Source organism: Giraffa tippelskirchi, chromosome 9 (genome assembly GCF_054371585.1).
Source record: "Giraffa tippelskirchi isolate mGirTip1 chromosome 9, T2T-mGirTip1v1.2.pri, whole genome shotgun sequence".
NCBI classification, from domain to species: domain Eukaryota; kingdom Metazoa; phylum Chordata; class Mammalia; order Artiodactyla; family Giraffidae; genus Giraffa; species Giraffa tippelskirchi.
Genome location: NC_137283.1, coordinates 164754476 through 164776153, shown reverse-complemented (window position 1 = coordinate 164776153; position 21678 = coordinate 164754476). Strand labels below are relative to the sequence as shown.

Here is a 21678-nt window from a genome sequence, read left to right as displayed (position 1 = left end):
CGTGTGCCTGATGACTCCATGCAGATACAGTCAGGGCCCTGCTACAGCCTACAGTCAACATCACGTGTGCCTGATGACTCCATGCAGATACAGTCAGGGCCCTGCTACAGCCTACAGTCAACATCACGTGTGCCTGATGACTCCATGCAGATACAGTCAGGGCCCTGCTACAGCCTACAGTCAACATCACGTGTGCCTGATGACTCCATGCAGATACAGTCAGGGCCCTGCTATTGTCTACAGTCAACAGCACGTGTGCCTGATGACTCCATGCAGATACAGTCAGGGCCCTGCTACAGCCTACAGTCAACATCACGTGTGCCTGATGACTCCATGCAGATACAGTCAGGGCCCTGCTACAGCCTACAGTCAACAGCACGTGTGCCTGATGACTCCATGCAGATACAGTCAGGGCCCTGCTACAGCCTACAGTCAACATCACGTGTGCCTGATGACTCCATGCAGATACAGTCAGGGCCCTGCTACAGCCTACAGTCAACAGCACGTGTGCCTGATGACTCCATGCAGATACAGTCAGGGCCCTGTTATTGTCTACAGTCAACAGCACGTGTGCCTGATGACTCCATGCAGATACAGTCAGGGCCCTGCTACAGCCTACAGTCAACATCACGTGTGCCTGATGACTCCATGCAGATACAGTCAGGGCCCTGCTATTGTCTACAGTCAACAGCACGTGTGCCTGATGACTCCATGCAGATACAGTCAGGGCCCTGCTACAGCCAACAGCACGTGTGCCTGATGACTCCATGCAGATACAGTCGGGGCCCTGCTACAGTCTACAGTCAACATCACGTGTGCCTGATGACTCCATGCAGATACAGTCAGGGCCCTGCTACAGCCTACAGTCAACAGCACGTGTGCCTGATGACTCCATGCAGATACAGTCGGGGCCCTGCTACAGCCTACAGTCAACATCACATGTGCCTGATGACTCCATGCAGATACAGTCGGGGCTCTGCTACAGTCTACAGTATCTTCTGCTCATTCTGCTCAAGTCAGAACAGCAGAAGCCTTTAGTTTTCCAACTGACTTCACACAAGAAATTCCAATGTGGAAAAGGGCTCCGAGTGGCATTTCCATGGTACTGGGCCAGTGCTCTGTGCCCCCACTGGCTGAGGTGCCAGGGGCTCACTAGGCACATGTCACCCTTCCAGGGAACACGAGCTGCACCTGCCAGATGCGGCAGGAACCACGGGTCCCTGCAGGGCTGAGCACTGTCTCTCCTGTGGGCGTCCCATCCATGTCAGGTGGGTTTGCCATGGCACTGCGGAGACCAGGAGATGGGGTAATGCCTCCACTCCAGAGTGGGGCAGGGGGCACTCAGGAAGCATGGCCCCCCATCAGGGAGCAACTGTGACTGGGAATGGAATGAAATCACCAGTTTTCCTATTATGTGTACTATTTTCACAAATAACCTGCAAGCTGTTAAGAACATAAATCCTTATGAACTTGTCTGGATCTACGCAGTAAAATAAAGGTGATGCCACAAAAAATTTCTGACACACTATGGGTTCTGAGGCCCGGCACCGGGCCCACTCCTCTGAGGACTTGCATCCACGGGCTCCGCCTCTCTGAGGCCCTGCTGGAGCCACATGAAGGTGCAGAAGGACACAGGCGGGCCAGGCTGGCTGAGCGGTCACTAAGGGGACGGGGCTGGGGGTGGGGATCGGACACCTGCTTCTTTACACACCTTCCTGGCGTCTTCATCCCATACAAGTAACATATCTTACTTTTTAATTAAAAACAAATCTAGCAGAGAAAGTTTAAGGAAAAAATATTCTTAGAAAAAAACAAAAAATGAAGCCCATTCCATTTTTAGATTTCAAATCCCAACCGTAGCTGTCATTCCAAAGGCCTCATGTGGTGGTGTCCACACGACCAACGGTGCAGAAAGAAGAGTGCTAAAGATGAGAAATGTTACCCTCCTCTCTGCAAGCTACGCACAAAGATTCTGAGGTAAAAGGAGAACTCGGCCTCAGAGAAAACATCCAAACTTGGGACCATCCTCTCCTGTCAAATTTAGTCTGGGTACGATGTATGCAGGTGATACCCCAGTGAACTTGAAACAGTGATGAACAAATATGGCCCACCTAACACGATGCTGGTAGTATGTGGTGATAACCTGAATTCCACACACTAGAAAAATTTTAGCCCAATTTCAAACAAAGCTATACTTCAGGAAGAAAACCAACTAAATAATGTTCAAACAGGTTTTGTGGCTAGAACTTAAATAGATATTGAAATAAGATTTCTGCTATCTGTAATTCTTTATTTACATTAACTGGATTTTGCTTTTTTTTTTTTGACAGTTGACTCAGTATTTCCAAAGCACTGTCATAAAAAGTTTTAAACATTTCTACAGTCCTAATCAGTTCAACCTAAACTGCCACGTGATATACAGGATATTTTCAGAAACTTCAAACCTTAAAACAAGCAGAAATTATTGACCACATGAAGAGTTTCCTCACAATGCCTGTTCTTCTCAAGAACATGGTTCCTGTTCCATAGGACAAAGATAATACAGCAAGACCGATAGGCCATACTCACGAAACAGTGGGCTACTTCTAGCTGTAGCATGGTAATCTATAAATCGAGTTACACAAAGTATTTTCTGCAAAATCAAGCAGCACCGTGTATCATCAAAGAATCTGCCAGACCTGGAGAATTCCAGTATGAAACGCTGCGCTCCTTTATCTGGAGAGGAAAGCAACTCCCAGGTAGGTTCCTGTCCTACCTGCTAGGAACCTGCTAGGACATCTCACGGACATACTTGAGTTTTGCCATCTGTTTCACTGCTCCCTCAGAATAGGACGGGGCAGCAGTAAAGCGGGCCCCAGGAAAGTGAGCGTCTCACGACGAGGACCATGGCCCGCGGCCCATCCCGCGCACTGACCTCCGCTGACATGCACCTCGTACAGCGAGTACTTGGGTGACGACAGCATCCGCATGTCGGGGCGGAACTTCTCGGCCAGCGTCTCCAGCACGTCCTGGGTGGTGGCAGTGCTGGAGACCCGGATGCATTTCGTGGCGAAGTTCCCAGCAGCTTTATCTTGAAAATAAAATCTCATCACTCCGTGGAACTCCAAATCCTGAAAGGAAAATGAAATGATGCATCTTTGAAAAAACAATAGCCTATAAAAAGGTGTCTTCAAATTTAGTCCAGTGATTTGGGACGAGCTATTTACAGTCTGCCTCCCTCTGCGTGTCTCAAGAGTCAGGTCCGGCTACAGAGCACCTATGTCAGCAGCAGCTGCCCACTCGGACCGGAGCCCTCAGCTACAGCCAGGCACCACTCCCGCGAGTCTTCATAACCACCCAGTGAGGCAGACGATACAATCAAACCCCAGCCTCAAGATCTGGCCACGAAAACTCACAAAGGCTCAGTATCCTGTTCAAGCAGGATCAAAGCGAGTCTAGAACTAAGCCCAGATGCACTGAACTTCGAGGTCCACACCTGTTTGGCCCTGAGGGCCCATCCTGTCCCAAGATTTCAAAGGGGAAATGCTAACCCAACCCCACGATGAATGTGAATGAATGGAAACTCAACTTTGGTGGAATCTAAGAATTTTCAGTATGAACTACTTGCCCCAGATCAACAGGCACAATGTAGGTTTTTCTTAAAATCTCTTTTATTTTTTTTAGTAATCTTACTTCCAGAGAAAAGTACAATGGATGCCAAGCAAAGACCACTTCACGGGAGGCCGAAGCCCATACACAGGACCCTGGGAGGCCCCTTCCCAGGGCTCCTTTGCTTTTTCAGTCAATTACAGGGTTTATTTAGGCAACACTCTTGGTGTCACCACAATAACGAGACTCAGGAGTTCACACCCAGGGGCTGGGGGCTGCTGCATCACAGAGCACCCGTGTTTGTCTGGTGGGTCACACTTTGCCAGATGATGCTGTGTACCCCGGGACCCCCTGGACAAAGCACAGCGCCCCACAGACCTCTGCGAACACGTCCAACCCCAAGGCTCCCCTCCCCTCACCCCGACACGTCACGTCTTCCCACCTCCACGAGCATCCAGAGCCACCCCCACCCTAAGAGCAGGCAGCTGAGCCCCCCTCACCCTCATCCTCTCAGAGGTCCCTACGGCCTCAGAGCCCATCACAGTCACTTCTAGCCACGTCCCAACCCGCCAGCCTGCCCTTCCTGGAAAGGCACCATCCAACGAGTCTTCACCTGAAGGAACGTAAGGGACATGGAGTATCAGCATGGGCTTAACAGTCTATTTGAAAATTAAACTGGACAAAGACACCATCGGGCACATTTCCAGCCCCTGGGTTCCTACTGTGTCCGCCCAACTCTGCTGCGGGCCACCTGCCCCTGTTCCTCCCGCCCGGGGTAGGAACGCAGGGATGTGTGGGAAGGACGACCTGAACCCCAGATGCCGGGGTAAAGCCGGGCATGAGCACAGGGCGGCAGCTGAGAAAGCCTAACAAGCTGGGAGCCGTCTCTGTCTGAGCCAAGAATCAGGCTGATAATCATTTTAAAAGAAATCTCTCTATTGATGCTTTTAAAGAAACAATTCTCCAGGCTCGATCAAGCCTAAATAATGTAGACTATTACAACTATCTTTCATCTGATTTGCACTAAATAAGCATTAATAAATAACTAGCAGTTTAGTTTGCCGGGTCTCCTTAACATCACACTGGAACACCTGAGCTGAGTCGTTACTGGGCAAGTCCCTTTAATAAAGGAACATGTTAGCTTTCTGCTCAATTATTCAGCCAGTGTCTGCCAGGTGTACGTAAGTCTACAGAATTTTATCAAAACTGAGAAGACATAAAATCAAGTTCCTGAACATTAAATTGGGCAGGTAGTGATCAAGCTAACACACAATAATAATTGTAACTAATGTATGTTACAGTCTATCACGTGCCGGATACAGACGGTCTTCAGCATTTAATTCCCCAAGCTAAGGGGCAGGAGCCACTATCACGCCCACTGCGCAGAGGGGACAAAGAAGGTCCAGGGAGGCCAAGCGTGAGCCGCCCGCACACAGCCGCCAGGCGGCCAGCACCCCTGCCCCCCCCAGAGCTGCCTCCTCGCCACCAGTCCCCCCAGGGTCAGCGGCGTGACCCCCCCCATCACCTGTGCTCCGCAGCCGTCGCTGCAGCTCAGGGCACAGAAAGGCAGGACGACCTAGCTGAGTGGTCACTGGGTTCCTTTCCTCAACGGCCACCTTTCCTGACAGGAAAACCGCCTTCTTTTTACCTAAAGGATATCCTCACCTTTACATAAATTCTTCCCTGAGAAACACGATCACCCACGGTCACCACAACGGAAATGAATACTGTCGTGTTACCTCTCTTGGAACAGAAGCGTTCTTGTGTTTATCAGAAGGACACAAAGAGACCAAAAAAGAGAGAGAGAAGGCTCCTTACGAAATTACGCACAGAGTCAAAACAAGGAGCAAAGACGTACAGATGGAGGTTTGCTTTTCAGTATTTTACCAATACCCATCAGTTAATGGAATTGATGATCAATCGGCCTTCTTATCCAAACCAGCAGAAACTCACCCAGACAACCCCAAATCTCCTTCTGTTCAAGCTACCGAGAACCACCTGCTCTAAAGCTTTAACAGGCTAAAAACCAGGCTCTGTTCACATTCTTCTCACCGTCTCCAGGATTTCTATGAAAACCAGGTCCCAGCCTGCAGCCCAACAACGCTGCCTGCCAACAGGTAACTACCTTTCCAACTCTCTCGTTGACAGGACCATGACTTTATCTCACACACACATTTTATTCCCCAGAATGCTGCCTCCAAGACAGCTGTGTGCCTTCAAAACACAAACATTACTGTGCATAAAGCCATCAGCCAGATGATGGCTGTTTGACTCACCTTGTTAAAAACAGCAGTAACGTTTGAATGCCAACAGTTTATGTAGAGAATGGACGAAATACCTGATTATGGGATTTTTGGAATCATACTTGTATAAATACTATTTTTTGAACTTGTATAAACTACTTCTTAAACTATTTTTTAAACCAGTACTGAAGAATACTTTTTAAAACTATAGGCATTTCATTTACCTATAACTTTTATACGACAGATACTCCAGAGGGCTCAGCACTGTCTGGAGCAGACCTTCGCCCACCCCTCTCCCCAGGGCACACGCCTCCACCCCGGCCAACCTGCCACCGGGGCGCCTCGCTGCGCCACACTCCACGGGCACTGGGTTTGCACAAACGGAAGGGGTGAAGCTCCCCAGGAGTCTCACATGATGGACGGCTAGCATTTCTCGGCAATCAAGTGTTTTGCAGTGGAGGCAGGTACACTCTTTTTTCAGACATAATGCTGCTGCACACTTAACAGACTCCAGGACTACATGTGAACGTGACTGTTATTTGCAACCGGAAACTAAACACACTGGTGAGCCTGGCTGCACGGCGGCGCTCTGGACCGAATCCGCTCCTCTGGGCCGGGCCGGGGCGGTCCCGAGCCCTGCCCTCTGACCCGGCCGTCCTCACCAGGGAGCACAATTCACTGCACACGCCTCACGGGTCTGCGTGAGCCAATGATTCCAGTACGGCTCCCTGTCTGAAAACTAAGGCACGATCTCTAACACATCCCAGCGCACGCCTTCCCGATGTGAGCCAACCACTGTTCTCCCAGCATCACCAGAGCTGAGGTGAAGCAAGCTCACTGAACATGGGAAAAGTCACCTTTCAGGGCAAGATTTCAGAGTTCATACACGTTCTCTGGTCTAAAGAACCGACCCCAACACACACACCCCACAGAGAACGCACGCAGATCACCCCTTTATGAACTGTAACAAACCACCCTGTATCCAACCACGTAAGCGTTATAAGTAAGACAATTCTCTGCCAGGAAACAGTCTGCTGTGTAAACCGATCAGCGAATATGGTTTTCAAAGGCCTCAGTTATAGCCACCAGCACAGTTGTAAGTATAAAAAAGCAAAAACCACACTTGTGATTAAAGATGATGTCTTGATTTCTACTGTAACTCTTAAGTACTGCACTTGTACAAATCTGAAGTGCAAACGTACAGAAGTAAAGAAGTGAAGTGAGATGAAGTGAAAGTCGCTCAGTCGTGTCCGACTCTCTGCAACCCCATGGACTATACATGGAGTTCTCCAGGCCAGAATACTGGAGTGGGTAGCCTTTCTCTTCTCCAGGGGATCTTCCCAACCCAGGGATCGAGCCCAGGTCTCCCACATTGTGGGCGGATTCTTTACCAGCTGAGCTACAAGGCAACAAAAAGCCACCTCTCTAGTCCGGGGGTTCTACTCAACTTTGTCCAGGATCCTTCAGCAGACTGGTGAGGCCTATGCCACTGCTCTCAGAGTAAAAATGTTAAATGCATAAACCACAGAGGATTGCAAAGTGAACCATCACAGTAAAATACAATTATTAGAGCTTCCCTGGTGGTGCAGTGGTTAAGAACCCGCCCTGCAATGCAGGGGACACCAGAGAGATCACTGGTCCAGGAAGATCTTCGGACCAACTACGAAGCCTGGGAACCACGACTCCTGAGCCCTCACCCTGGAGCCCGGGAGCCGCGACTCCTGAGCCCTCGCCCGCGGAGCCCGCACTCCACCGTAAGAGAGGCTTCCGTGACGAGAGGCCAGCAAACCGCAGCCAGAGTGGCCCCCACTCGTCACAACCAGAGAAAAGCCCGGGCAGCAATGCAGACCCGATGCAGCCAATAAAGAGAGAAATCTTTTAAAAAGTACAATGATTAAAATATTTTAAAACCTGTTGACAGAATGAGTGGTCTTTATTAACATATTAAATAAGGTCTAGGCCTTATTTTTGTGCGTTTAAAATTTTACAACTTCAATTTTGAAGGAGATATGAGTATAAACTTGTAAGTGAAGAAAATGCTACATTTCAATTACAGGCTAATAAAAATTTATTTACTGAAATTAAGATGTCATTATTTTCTCATCCATGGAATGTATCTATAGCCCTCAAGTAAGAAGGCAGCCCTGGAGCGGCTCCAGAGATGACCAACACACTTGACAGCTACAAAATATTGCCGTTTACAAAAGCAAAACTCATCTCATGTCACTTTGCCAACCGGGCTGAACTTTTCCTGCTGGCATCACCGAGCCCGATGTTCAAATCGAGGTTTGAGCGTGACCTTCTGCACAGGGGCAGTGCAGACGTCCCAGGCACCCTGCACTCCAGGGTGAGGGTGGGGGCAGCCGGTAGGATGGGCTGGGACTGCAGCTGCAGGCACCCCTGGGCTCCTCGGGAACAGCCACGCAGTGCCTGGAACACCCCTGGCCTCCACCTACCGGACGCCAGCAGCACCCGCCAGCTGGGAGACCAGGGTGTCTCCGGACACCGGCCCGGGCCCCCGGTGCCTCTGAGCCGCAGTGTCCAGACGTGGCCAGTGAGCTCCAGGTGCATCTAACCAGCTGTAAATGAACTGCTAAATCTAAGCGACACAGCTTGATGGTGACCATCTAAGATTGTTGATTCACAGGAGGCGTCAGTAAAATGACAATTCTTGAGTCACTGCCACCTTAGCCCACCTGCAGCCTTTCCCCAGCTCCGCACTAACCGGTTAAACCACAGACTGTGAGTGCAACTAATCACCTGTTCCTGGGTTTCCCCCGTGAATCAGGGGTAAAGAATCTGCCTGTAAAGCAGGAAACACAGGTTCGATCCCTGGGTCGGGAAGATGCCCAGGAGGAGGGCATGGCTACCCACTCAGTATTCTTGCCTGGGAAATCCCGTGGACAGAGGAGCCTGGCAGGCTATGGTCCTTGGGGTCACAAAGATGCGACTTAGCACAGCACAATCACCTGTTCCTAATTCATCTCACTGTACTTAGATCCAGCCCTTAAACAGAAGAGCCGGATAAAAGACATGGTTGATTCCTTGATAACGTCCAGACACATCATGACTAATCCACTTCCCTGATCTACGAAGCTGGCAGCCCGCTCCCTCAGGCGCGCGCGCGCGCACACACACACACACACACGCAGTGATGTCACTGCGTCCGCTGAGCCGGGCTGGGTCCCGTGAGTGGGACCGACAGCCTCCCCAGCCCCGCACCAAGCTTCCTTTCAGGGCCACCGGAGAGCACTTCTAGGAACAGTTTAAGTTCACGTTTACAGCGTTAGTATACACCGCCAGTTCACACACTGCTTTCGAAACCTGTATTCTGTAATACACATCTTTATGGAAACCCACACTTTAAAAATTACAGACGTCCTCATAAAGCAATTTAAGAAACGTAAATAAATTTGTCTACATAAACTTCCATTTGGGGGGGAAAAAAAGGCACGCAATAAGTCAAGTCCAAAGATGACACACTGGGGGGAAAAACATTTCCAACTTACGTGAAGGAAGGAAATATAATGTAATATATAAGGAGTCTCTAAAATATGAGAAGGAAAAAAAACCCACTTCACGATGGATTAAAAATACCTCATGTTCACAAAGTCAATATGACTCAAATAGGAAAAAGGATGATCCACCTCATTAATGACAAAATAACTGTAACTTCAAAATAAGATAACATTTCTCAATCAAAGTGGTAAAAATCTGAACGTCTAACCGCCCTTCTATCCGTGGGGCCAGTACGAGACGCACACCCCCGGAGCAGACCTGGGGCAACGTTCTGCAAAACGAGACGCCCCTGCGCACCCGACAGGCATGTCCGCTCCCGCGGGTCTGTCCAGAGACACACGAGCGACGCCCTTCACTGCAGCAGCGGTTACAACAGCGGACGTCTGGAAGTGACGCAGCGAGCTACACTGATTGAATAAACTCTGGTTCCTTCATATAATGGAATGAAATGCTGCCATCACACTGTGATGAGGCACGGAACACAAGGACACATTTCAATGAACGCAGGAACACAACAGTGTATGTATTACAGTATGGATGTGAGAGTTGGACGGTGAAGAAAGCTGAGCGCCGAAGAATTGATGCTTTTGAACTGTGGTGCTGGAGAAGACTCTCGAGAGTCCCTTGGACTGCAAGGAGATTCAACCAGTCCATCCTAAAGGAGATCAGTCCCGGGTGTTCATTGGAAGGACTGATGTTGAAGCTGAAACTCCAATACTTTGGCCACCTCATGCTTAGAGTTGACTCATTGGAAAAGACCCTGATGCTGGGAAGGAATGGGGGCAGGAGGAGAAGGGGACGACAGAGGATGAGATGGTTGGATGGCACTGACTCAATGGACATGGGTTTGGGTAAACTCTGGGAGTTGGTGATGGACAGGGAGGCCTGGTGTGCTGCGATTCATGGGGTCACAAAGAGTCGGACACAACTGAGCGACTGAACTGAACTGAAAGCACCTTTTATGTGACACCTGATCATATCTGCAGAAAGAAACCTTCCCTAAAGTGGACAAACCAAAATGCTTCCTGAATAGGGAAGATCCCCTGGAGAAGCCAATGGCAACCCACTCCAGTATTCTTGCCTGGGATCGCAGAGTCACAACTTAGCAACTCAGTAAGAACAGCTCTTGTCACTGAAGAAGTCTTAAAGCAAAAGACAAGATGTAAGATTAAGTGTCTCTAGCACCTAGACTGCTGTCTCTCAATCCTTTTCTCCACTAAAAGGAACCGAGGATCCGTGGAGAAATGGTCTAAGCCAGGTCTGGTCAGAAAATGGACAAGATGAGTTTGCGACATCTTACTACACCAGAAAACAAAGACGTTTTCCAAAAAAACTTAAAACCGTCTAGCCACCAAAAGGTGCACCTGGCCAAATCTGGACAATTTGATTACCAGCAGCAATAATGACTGCAAGTGACGAGACACAGAAGCCATGAAAACTCCCAACTGCACAGCGGCAGGAAAGAGCAGGGAGAACGCCAAAGCCAAGGTCACTGTCACCGCTGCAGGCTACTAGGGCACCGACCCTCTTTGGTCGGAAAATAAGCAATTTGAGTCGCAGAATGCGAGATTCACTGTATTCCTGCAGCTCAGATGAGGAAGACAGGCTTTTAAAGAATTCCAGCCAGTAAACGTGAAAGAAATGACAGAACTGGGAAATCAGGATTTTTTTTAACTTACTTGATTCGGGCGAGGACTGACTGGCACCGCCCCAGCCAGGACCCTGCGGGTGCAGGGGGCGGGCCGCCGGGGCCGCCTCCTCCACCCCCAGCTCCCACCCCCAGCTCGGGGCCAGCCCCCGAGGCCCTGCTGGGCATGCATGTGGACCTCCCTCAGCTCCATCACGGCTCTGAAGCTACAGAAACTCCCCACTACCACGCTGGAGAAGAGGGTCCAGGGACAGGGACATCCTGCAGGAAAATTAAGGAAGTGAAGTCGCTTGTCATGTCCGACTCTTTGCCACTCCATGGACTGTAGCCCACCGGGCCCCTCCGTCCATGGGATTCTCCAGGCAAGAATAATGGAGTGGGTTGCCATTCCCTGTTGAACCTGGGTCTCCTGCACTGCAGACAGACCATCTGAGCCACCAGGGAAGCCTGTTTTCATCAGCAAGTCTGATGCAAAATAAAAACACGAATGGGAGAGGGGTCAGAATGTTCTAGATTAAAAGAGACATACGAGAACTAAATATATCGTATGGGCCCAGACTGGATCTTGATGCAAACTGATTAACTGTAAAAACACATTTTCCAGGGAGGCAGGGAAATGTGAGTATGGGCTAGATATGAGGTAATAAGGGAATCGTGATCAATTTTGTTGATAGGATTAACACATTTATGGTTAGATTGAGATGTACGTTGGAGTAGAGGAGAAATAACATGTTAGCTTCCAGGACTGGCTTTACAACAGTTCAACTAAAAACAACAGAAAATAAGGAACTACGAATTATAAAATTTTGAAAATTCTGAAGTCGGGGGGGATATAAGTGAGTTGTATTAGTATCTATATTTGAAATTTTTCCTATTAAAATATGAAAATAAGTCGTAAGTGCAAACTAAACATTAAATATAAAACAAAACTGTTTTCATAAAAATACAGAGATTCTGGGGGAAAATTCAAAGAATTTGATTCCATAAATAGGTAACGAATTACCGTCAGAGGCCAGACACCTTCAACAACACTGAGCGGGCGGCGAGGGTGAGGTGGACAGAGGGACGGCGAGGCAGACCTCGGGAGGGTCAGGCAGGAGGAGGACCTCGGGAGGGTCGGGCAGGAGGCGGACCTCGGGAGGGTCAGGCAGGAGGAGGACCTCGGGAGGGTCAGGCAGGAGGAGGACCTCGGGAGGGTCGGGCAGGAGCTGTCACTTAAGATGAGGCGGACCTCGGGAGGGTCGGGCAGGAGGCGGACCTCGGGAGGGTCAGGCAGGAGGAGGACCTCGGGAGGGTCGGGCAGGAGCTGTCACTTAAGACGAGGCGGACCTCGGGAGGGTCGGGCAGGAGCTGTCACTTAAGACGAGGCGGACCTCCGGAGGGTCGGGCAGGAGGCGGACCTCGGGAGGGTCGGGCAGGAGCTGTCACTTAAGACGAGGCGGACCTCGGGAGGGTCGGGCAGGAGGCGGACCTCGGGAGGGTCGGGCAGGAGCTCTCACTTACGATGCACACAACTCTGGGCAAGACATCCAAGTCCCTCATTTCCCATCTGTACGATGCAGAGGTTACTGTTTACCTCACAGGGTTGGTGATTACTATGCTATTTACAGTATATAAATGCACCTGCCACAAATAAGGCACAAAAAGACACATGTCACTTCCCATCTAAAAATTCTCAAGTGCTCATACACTTAAACACGAGAAATAATTGAAAAGTATATAATCCTATCTCTAGCAAAAAGAAAAGGCAAAAAACTGAGGAGATTAATAGTCTATACGCATGCATATAAAAAGAGCAAAATATTAAAATCCACAGAATAAAACACTGTACATTCATAATTCTATTTCTGAAATTCCCTGTCCAAAAGTTTCAATCATTTTCAATGCTCTGATTATAACCAAACCAGCATATAAAACGCTGAAATGTCTTCTCTCAGATAACCATGTCTCTAAACTCAGCTTCAATATTAAAATGAGGAAATTTTCTTTTAAAACCTGTTTCTTATATCTGCACTGAGTCTGAAGTATGTGAAATATTAAAAAGTTTCTAAATCTGAACAAGGGTAATGCACCATACAACTATATACAGAAATTGGTAGACTATCATTTACTGTATTTACATAACTTCCAAGTAACTACTCAACTGCAACAACTGATTCAAAGAAGCTTCATACAACTGAAATGCTACCATCTGAATCTCTGTAATATACTAAAAACTGAATTCACGGTACTCAACCTGTTCTATTAAGAAACTTATCTAAATTAAAAAATTATCTTCAAATCTTTACTGTCGTATACACTGCATTAGTAACCCAATACACTTTGAACGGTTTTTGAGTCCTTCCGGTATTCTGAGGCCTTTCACATCCTCTGTCAGACACCCGGACGGGGGTTGGGGGGACAGGTTAGAAACGAGCCTTGGGGGCAGAGGGTGCAGGAGCAGTGACGTGAACACGACCACCTTCTGGCTGGGGTTTCACAGGCAGCGGCACTGGGCCTGACGTTCTCTGCCTGGTTTGATGGGGGCCCGAGCCCCACACTTGGTGCCAAGCGGTACCTCCGGACTGCACTTCCTGCCTCACTCTGCATTATCAGATGACCACAGCAGATCGGAATGTCGCCTGCGCAAAACAAAAAGGTGAGCTGCACGCATCAGCACACAGGCTTCAGAAAGGACCACATTGTTTAGGAAGATGGTTAACAGCACCGATCCAGAAAGGAACAGGAGGGCAGGGCGACGCGGCGGGAACGCTCCCTGCTCCACTGGGTTTTCTTAGCAGAATCGCACACGAGAACGCTCACGAAAAGCAGCAATCACTGAAGTGGACTGTCGTTCTGCTCACCAAAATAACACTTCTATTCCAGAATTTTCCATCCTGAAATAAGTATTACAAATATGTGGGGCATTTAACTATAATGCATGCGTATATAGCCTAAAAAAAAAAAGTACATTCTGGAATAAATTCTTTAGATAATTAATGGAATATGTCATAGGCATGAACTCAAAGACAAACAGAAATATGATGATAAAAGAAAAAAAGTGTTAGGTTCCATAAAATGAAAACCTCAAAAAGCACTGATTTGTTTTTATACATAAAGTTACACTATATCTTTTAAAGAAGATATTACCATTTCTAGACAAAATCAGAAACAGTAACAAATAAGATTTTTTTTCAGCTTGAGATATGCAAAGCAGAATCAACCTAAAACGTGCAATTCTAACCCAGAATGTGGTGCTGGGGACCTCCCCTCCCCCACAAGTGACCTCAACTGACACAAGGCTGAGCAAAGGGATCTGAACTTGTGTCCTGTGATGAGCAGCGAAGACCTTCTGCTGGAGCAGACAAAGCGAAACACGGGAAAGGAGAAAAAACACAGCTAATAATGACAATAAAACAACAGGAGGAGCAACAGGCACCCACCCTCGAGAATCATCACCAGTCCAGAAGGAAAGCGCCACCTGGAGCCAAGCGCTTTCTCTGCATCATCTGCTTCTCTTCCGGCCACGGCCCTGTCCACAGACCCTCAGCTGAGCCCGGGACCACGGCACTTCCAGGCATGGCCCCACGGGGCGGGCACCACTGTCCACAGACCCTCAGCTGAGCCCGGGACCACGGCACTTCCAGGCACGGCCCCACGGGGCGGGCACCACTGTCCACAGACCCTCAGCTGAGCCCGGGACCACGGCACTTCCAGGCACGGCCCCACGGGGCGGGCACCATTGTCCACAGACCCTTAGCTGAGCCCGGGACCACGGCACTTCCAGGCACGGCCCCACGGGGCGGGCACCACTGCCCGGTAAGCTGCCTGACCAGGAGCACAGGGTAGCACCCTTGGGTCAGAAGGCGGATCTGAGACAAGAAGCTGTGCTTCTCCGTCCGAAGCGAAGCTGCCCTGTTTCCCTGTTGGGAAGAAAGGCTGTACCCTTCCCACAGCCAGTCAGCATCCCGCTACTGGACAGGTTACACACTCAGCGCTCGGACACACTGAGTTTACAGAAGGGAAGGCCCGGAAAACCAGCACCGAGGCTCTAAGGGGGTGGGGGAGTCCCACAGGCAAAGGCACTCTAGGCACGGAAAATATCTACAGGTAAAGTCAGACTGCAAACCCTTCAGAATGGAGCACTGAGCATACTCCTCAAGCAAGAGAAAAGGTATAAAAACAAAAGTCTAAGGAGAAGACCGAGGAACCCAACTACGTTTTAAGTCTTTAAATCTGTGTGACAAAACACTGTAAAAGACTTTAAAAAAAAAGATGAACCAAAACATACTTGCAACATACACATGCTGCCGCTAAGTCGCTTCAGTCGTGTCCGACTCTGTGCGCCCCATAGACGGCAGCCCACCGGGCTCCCCCGTCCCCGGGATTCTCCAGGCAAGAACACTGGAGTGGGTGGCCATTTCCTTCTCCAGTGCGTGAAAGGGAAAAGTGAAAGTGGAGTCGCTCAGTCGTGTCTGACTCTTCGCGACCCCATGGACTGCAGCCCACCAGGCTCCTCCATCCATGGGATTTTCATCCAGATCAATGTGGCATAATCTGCGTCTGGCCTCCGACGGAGAAATCACACATCTAGGTGTCCTCCTGAGCACCGCCCCCGGCCCAGAAGTTGACAGGGACGAGGGGGCTCTGGAAAGCCTGCTCTGGAACAGGGACAACGCTGGACAGCCTGGCCGGCCCGAGGCGGGAGCGGAGATGCGGGGCAGAGGACCACGACGCACCTGCTGCTCTGAAGCACAAACCTGCCAGCCTCAGGCGGCCGTGATCCCTGGGGCAGAAAGCGGGGAAGACGGGTAGGAGGGATGGCCGAACCTGTTAACTCTGCGTCCTGAGGTTTCCCGGGCCTCGTGCAGCTGGAAGATCCCCCGATGACAACAACTGCACCTCCCTCATTGACTTGGGAATTAAACGGAGCACCGGGCCGGCGGTGCGTCTGAACCACTGCTCGGCAGGCGACACGGCAGAGCCGTGAGCTCGGCAGTGATGCGCGGAGGGGGTGGCCGGGAGGGCTTGGCCCCCCAACAGCAGAGGCCCCAGGACGCAGACGTGCTGGGGCCACGAGTCTGTCGGGGGCCGGCCCAGGCGCTGCAGGACCCAGGCTCCCCCCCCCCAGGCCAGTAATGATTCTCACGGGGCGGAGAGGAAGAAATGGGGCGGGGGGGACTGTCTGGAGGGAAGGAAACAATAAAACCAACACCCAGGGTCAGACGTGCAAAGCCGGGCCCAGATCAGCCAAAGACAAAGCCCGCTTCACAGTAACATTTTTAAGCCGCGTTAAATGCAAACATTCAGTAAAATGGAATAGCAATCTATAATAAATGTTTAAAAAGAAATGAAACTGTAATTTAGAAACAAAAAAATAGGCTCAAAACAGACACTAAGCCCAGGGGATAAGACGCGTCTCTCTTCAGCTAAGTCATCTTCACCCCTCCAACTCCAGGCAACGGGGAAGAAGGACAGCAAACAGCCTCTGTTCTCAGGGACTTGTGATCCGACAGGAGACCCTGGGCGACAGGCGGACACCGGCAAGCGAGGCGGAGGGACCGAGAGCCCCGGGAGCCGGAGGGAGGGGAGCCCAGCGCGCTCCGAAAACAGCAGGCCCACGGCGGCCGGGCGGAAGGAGACGGGGCGGGCGGCACCGCAGCTTCTCAGGACGGAGGCCACACCGGGCTCCGGGTGATAGCGCAGCCACCTGAGGGTCTGAACGGAAAACTGCACCGCTGAGCTGAAGGCTGAGAAGCGCACCGCCGGGACTGCGGCAGCAGCAAGACGTGCTGAGACGCGGAAGATGCCGACGATGCTTTGGAGGCAGAGCCGCCAGACTGGGAGGGGTGAGGCCCGGGAGAGCGGGGAATGAAAACGGGGCAAAGGGGTGCCAGTGACCGAGACGAGCAGCGGCCGGGCGGTCCTCTGGCCGGGAGGCTGCAGGGTGGCTGAGCGGAGCGCGGTGCAGAGGCGGGGCGAGGGTGCGGGCACTGCCCGTCCGCTCAGGGCGGCGTGGATGCCGGGTGCGGGCACGGCCCGCTCAGAGGGGCGTGGGCGAGGGCATGGGCACGGTCCGCTCAGGGCAGCGTGGGTGCCGGGCGCGGGCACGGCCCGCTCAGGGCGGCGTGGGTGAGGGTGCGGGTACGGTCCGTCCGCTCAGGGCGGCGTGGACGCCGGGCGCGGGCACAGTCCGCTCAGGGTGGCATGGGCGCCGGGCGGGGGCACGGCCCGCTCAGGGCGGCGTGGGCACGGCCCGCTCAGGGCGGCGTGGGCGAGGGCGCGGGCACTGTCCGCTCAGGGCGGCGTGGGTGCCGGGCGCGGGCACGGTCCGCTCAGGGCGGTGTGGGCACTGGGCGTGGGCACGGTCCGCTCAGTGCAGTGTGGGCACTGGGCGCGGGCATGGTCCGCTCAGGGCGAAGTGGGTGCCGGGCACAGTCCATCCGCTCAGGGCGGCGTGGGCGAGGGCGCAGGCACGGTCCGCTCAGGGCGGCGTGAGTGAGGGCATGGGCATGGTCTGCTCAGTGCAGTGTGGGCACTGGGCACGGGCACGGTTCGCTCAGGGCGGCGTGGGTGAGGGCATGGGCACGGTCCGCTCAGTGCAGTGTGGGCACTGGGCACGGGCATGGTCCACTCAGGGCGGTGTCGGCGCCGGGTGCCCCGAGGAAGAAGGAGCTCTCCTGGAGCAGAGAGGAGGCCGCAAACCGGGGCTCCTCCACTCCGCAAACCGGGGCTCCTCCACTCCGCAAACCGGGGCTCCTCCACTCCGCAAACCGGGGCTCCTCCACTCCGCAAACCGGGGCTCCTCCACTCCGCACAGGCGAACCAACCGGACCCAGGGGCCAAGTGGAGATGAGGCCAGGGGATCAGATCAGAGGCCCCGGAGGTGATGACCGGTCCCGACGGCCCGAAGGGCACTAGTGACCCAGACAAGAGCCGTCTGGGTGAACTCAAGGGTTGGGCCCTCAGGGTAAGGAGCAAAGAAAAAGTTCTAAAATTTCATTTTCATCTTTAAAATCAGACAGCTTACATTGATAGCAGAGCGTAGCTGCACTCCACTGGTCACATCCACAAATAACCAAACTGGCGAAACAGTCACACGTCACTGATTGTCTTCACAGCGGGGAATGGGTCAGCAGAGACAAACAACTCTGATACATACACTCGCAACCCTGGAGCTCTAATGACGACTTTCACAAGAGGACTCCCCTGAAGACACCACTTACTGTGTCCAATATACCACTCTCTCGCACACCACAGAGAAGACTCTAAAAGATAACTCCAGGAAATAAAACCGCCTTTTTTTTAAAAATATTAATCTCATTAGAAAAGACCCTGATGCTGGCAAAGATTGAAGTCAGGTGGAGAAGGGGGCGACAGAGGATGATATGGTTGGATGGCATCACTGACTCAATAGACATGAGTCTCAGTAAACTCCCAGAGTTCGTGATGGACAGGGAAGCCTGGCGTGCTGTAGTCCATGGGGTCGCAAAGAGTCAGACATGACTGAACGACTGAACCGAACTGAATCATTTTTTAACCCATTAATTTATTTTCTCTACTGGGATGTTTGCAGATATAAGTTGAAAAAAATACATATCATATCACTAAAACAAATCAAACAAATTAGAAGGAAGTTTTAAATAGTCAGATAACCTTAACTATTTACAACTACCAATAAGGCTGATTTATCCAAAGCTCACGGCTTAATTTCAAACTTCTAAATCTCATTCTCTGGTTTTTGCAAAGGTTTTGTTTAAGTTCATTTATGTGCTGTACGTGCTTAAGTCACTCAGTCATGTCCGACTCTGTGACCCCATGAACTGTAGCCCACCAGGCTCCTCTGTCCATGGGATTCTCTAGGCAAGAATACCAGAGTGTGTAGCCTTTCTCTTCTCCAGGGGATCTTCATGACCCAGGGAATGAACCCATGTCTCCCACATTACAGGCAGATTCTTTACCGTGTGAGCCACCAGGGAAGCTCACTAATTACTGCTAAAACAGAAAAATATACCCCTCATATCCAAAGTAGTTCCACAATGAAAATCCTTAAGACACAAACCTATCTGTGTAAGTCTCCTCCTGATACTATAAATTCTGGTGGTGGAAAGTCTAATAGAATTGAGCCTGATTTAAGAAAAAAAAGACAGCCCACACTCTTAAAAAATAGGGCAATTACTAAACCAAAAGAATATATGCTGTCAGCCGTAACTCAAGCTAAGACAGCTACGATTTTAAAATAGGGGCTCCCTTGATTTTTTAGTTACTTTTCAAGTACATAACAATGAAGAAACAAATGACTAGTAAAATACATCCAGATAGATATAAAGTTAAAAGACCAAAATGACTAAATAGAAAAAAACATTTTTTTAATACAGGATAAAACATCAATACGTTTTATTAACAGCATTTGTACAAATTGAAGAGATTAAAACAAACATCCCAACAGAAAAAAAGACACGTCACATAGAAAGTATAATGGTTGATGAATTTGTAAAAGACGCTCCTCCTCAACAGTGAACAAGGAAATGTGAAGTTTGAAACCAAGGACTTCTGTCAGGCTGAAAAAAGGTGAATCCCCAGCAACGCTGTTAGGTGAAGGGTCACACCCACTGCAGCAGGGTGTGAACTGGAAGAGCCTTCTAAGATAAGAACTCAGCCAAGTCTATCAACATGTTCGATGTGTCCACCCCTCCGATGCAAATTGCTTTCGGAAATCCATTTCTATTTTATAGAAATACAACTGCTGCTAAGTCGCTTCCGTCGTGTCCGACTCTGTGCGACCCACAGACGGCAGCCTACCAGGCTCCGCCGTCCCTGGGATTCTCCAGACAAGAATACTGGAGTGGGTTGCCGTTGCCTTCTCCGAGAAATACAACTACAGAGAGATAATTATGCAAAATGTTCACAGGAACATTACTAGAACACTGTATTGTAGAGACAAAGTGTGAATAATATGACTCGTACAAGAAATATTACATAGCCATTAAAAAACAAGAGCATTTCTTGTGTTATAAAAGTGTCCAAAGCTTCCTTCTAAGTAAAAATAACCCAGGTACCACTCACCTAAAACAGCTTACTGTTAATTCTTCAAGAGCCACTGCCCCCAGGGGGTTCCGCTCCTCAAGTCAGACACAGACATTAACACGGAAGCAGAAGCAGCCACCGAGGTTCCAACTAGAGACCAGGCTCCGGGACCGACGGGCGCAGGCAGACCTCACAGTCCCTGAGTTCTGAGTGTGCACAGCCCTTACCCATGCGCCTCCCTGATCTCAGGGTGATGGTGCCACACTTAATTACAGGCCTTTCTTTACTGAAAAAATAAACAGAGCAAGAGTCCAGTGTGAAAATACAGCGCCAAGAAAGAGGAGCCAGATGGAGTCACCCGTGACACCAAGAAAGGGTGGGAACACACAGACACCATCACAAGGAGTGGGAGGCCAGAGGGGCCGCCGGGGCTTCTATGAGGGGCACCTGGTTTGGCGGTGAGCACATCAAGGCTTCCCTGGTGGCTCAGACGGTCAAGAATCCGCCTGCAACGCAGGAGATGTGGGCTCGATCCCTAGGTTGGGAAGATCCTCTGAAGGAGGGAATGGCTACCCACTCCAATACTCCTGCCTGGAAGATTCCACGGACAGAGGAGCCTGGTGGGCTACAGTCCATGGAGTTGCAAAGAGTCGGCCACGACTGACCGACTAACACTTTCACATCAAGTCCACTGGAGAAGAGCAGGTCAGCAGGGGAGGACCGGACAAAGAACGCAGGGGTCAGGTTTTTCTTGCTTTTTTAACTCTGGCTAAAGGGAAACTGGAAAAATCTTTAAGAGATGGGAATGCCAGACCACCTGACCTGCCTCCTGAGAAACCTGTGTGCAGGTCAAGAAGCAACAGTTAGAACACGACATGGAACAACAGACTGGGTCCAAATTGGAAAAGGAGTACGTCAAGGCTGTCTATTGTCACCCTGCTTATTTAACTTATATGCGGAGTATATCATGTGAAACACCAGGTTGGATGAAGCACAAGCTGGAATTGAGATTGCCAGGAGAAATATCAATAACCTCAGATATGCAGATGACACCACCCTTATGGCAGAAAGTGAAGAAGAACTAAAGAGCCTCTTGATGAAACTGACAGAGGAGAGTGAAAAACCTGGCTTAAAACTCAACATTCAGAAAACTAAGATCATGGCATCCGGTCCCATCACTTCATGGCAAATAGATGCGGAAACAATGGAAACAGCGACAGACTTTAGTTTCTTGGGCTCCAAAATCACTGCAGATGGTGACTGCAGCCATGAAATCAAAAGAAGCTTTCTCCTTGGAAGAAAAGCTATGACAAACCTAGACAGCATATTAAAAAGCAGAAACATTACTTTGCTGACAAAGGTCTGTGTAGTCAAAGCTATGGTTTTTCCAGTAGTCATGTATGTATGTGAGAGTTGGACCATAAAGAAAGCTGAGCTCCAAAGAATTGCTGCTTCTCAACTGTGGTATTAGAGAAGGCTCTTGAGAGTCCCTTGGACTGCAAGGAGATCCAACCAGTGATGCTGAAGTTGAAGCTCCAATACTTTAGCCACCTGATGTGAAGAGCTGACTCATTTGAAAAGACCCTGATGCTCGGAATGATTGAAGGCAGGAGGAGAAGGGGACGACAGAGGATGAGATGGTTGGATGGCATCACCGACTCAATGGACATGAGT

At 50.4% G+C, this 21678-nt stretch overlaps 1 protein-coding gene across 14 annotated transcripts in view; it reads right to left on the bottom strand.

The window, feature by feature from the left end:
- AFDN (afadin, adherens junction formation factor) overlaps positions 1 to 21678 on the bottom strand; it is a 119513-nt gene that overhangs the window by 83970 nt on the left and 13865 nt on the right. For all 14 annotated transcript variants that reach the window (XM_081529636.1, XM_081529638.1, XM_081529642.1 and 11 more), the window contains exon 2: positions 2915 to 3110. In XM_081529636.1, the coding sequence (XP_081385762.1) occupies positions 2915 to 3110 (196 nt within the window). The remainder of the gene's footprint in view (positions 1 to 2914; positions 3111 to 21678) is intronic.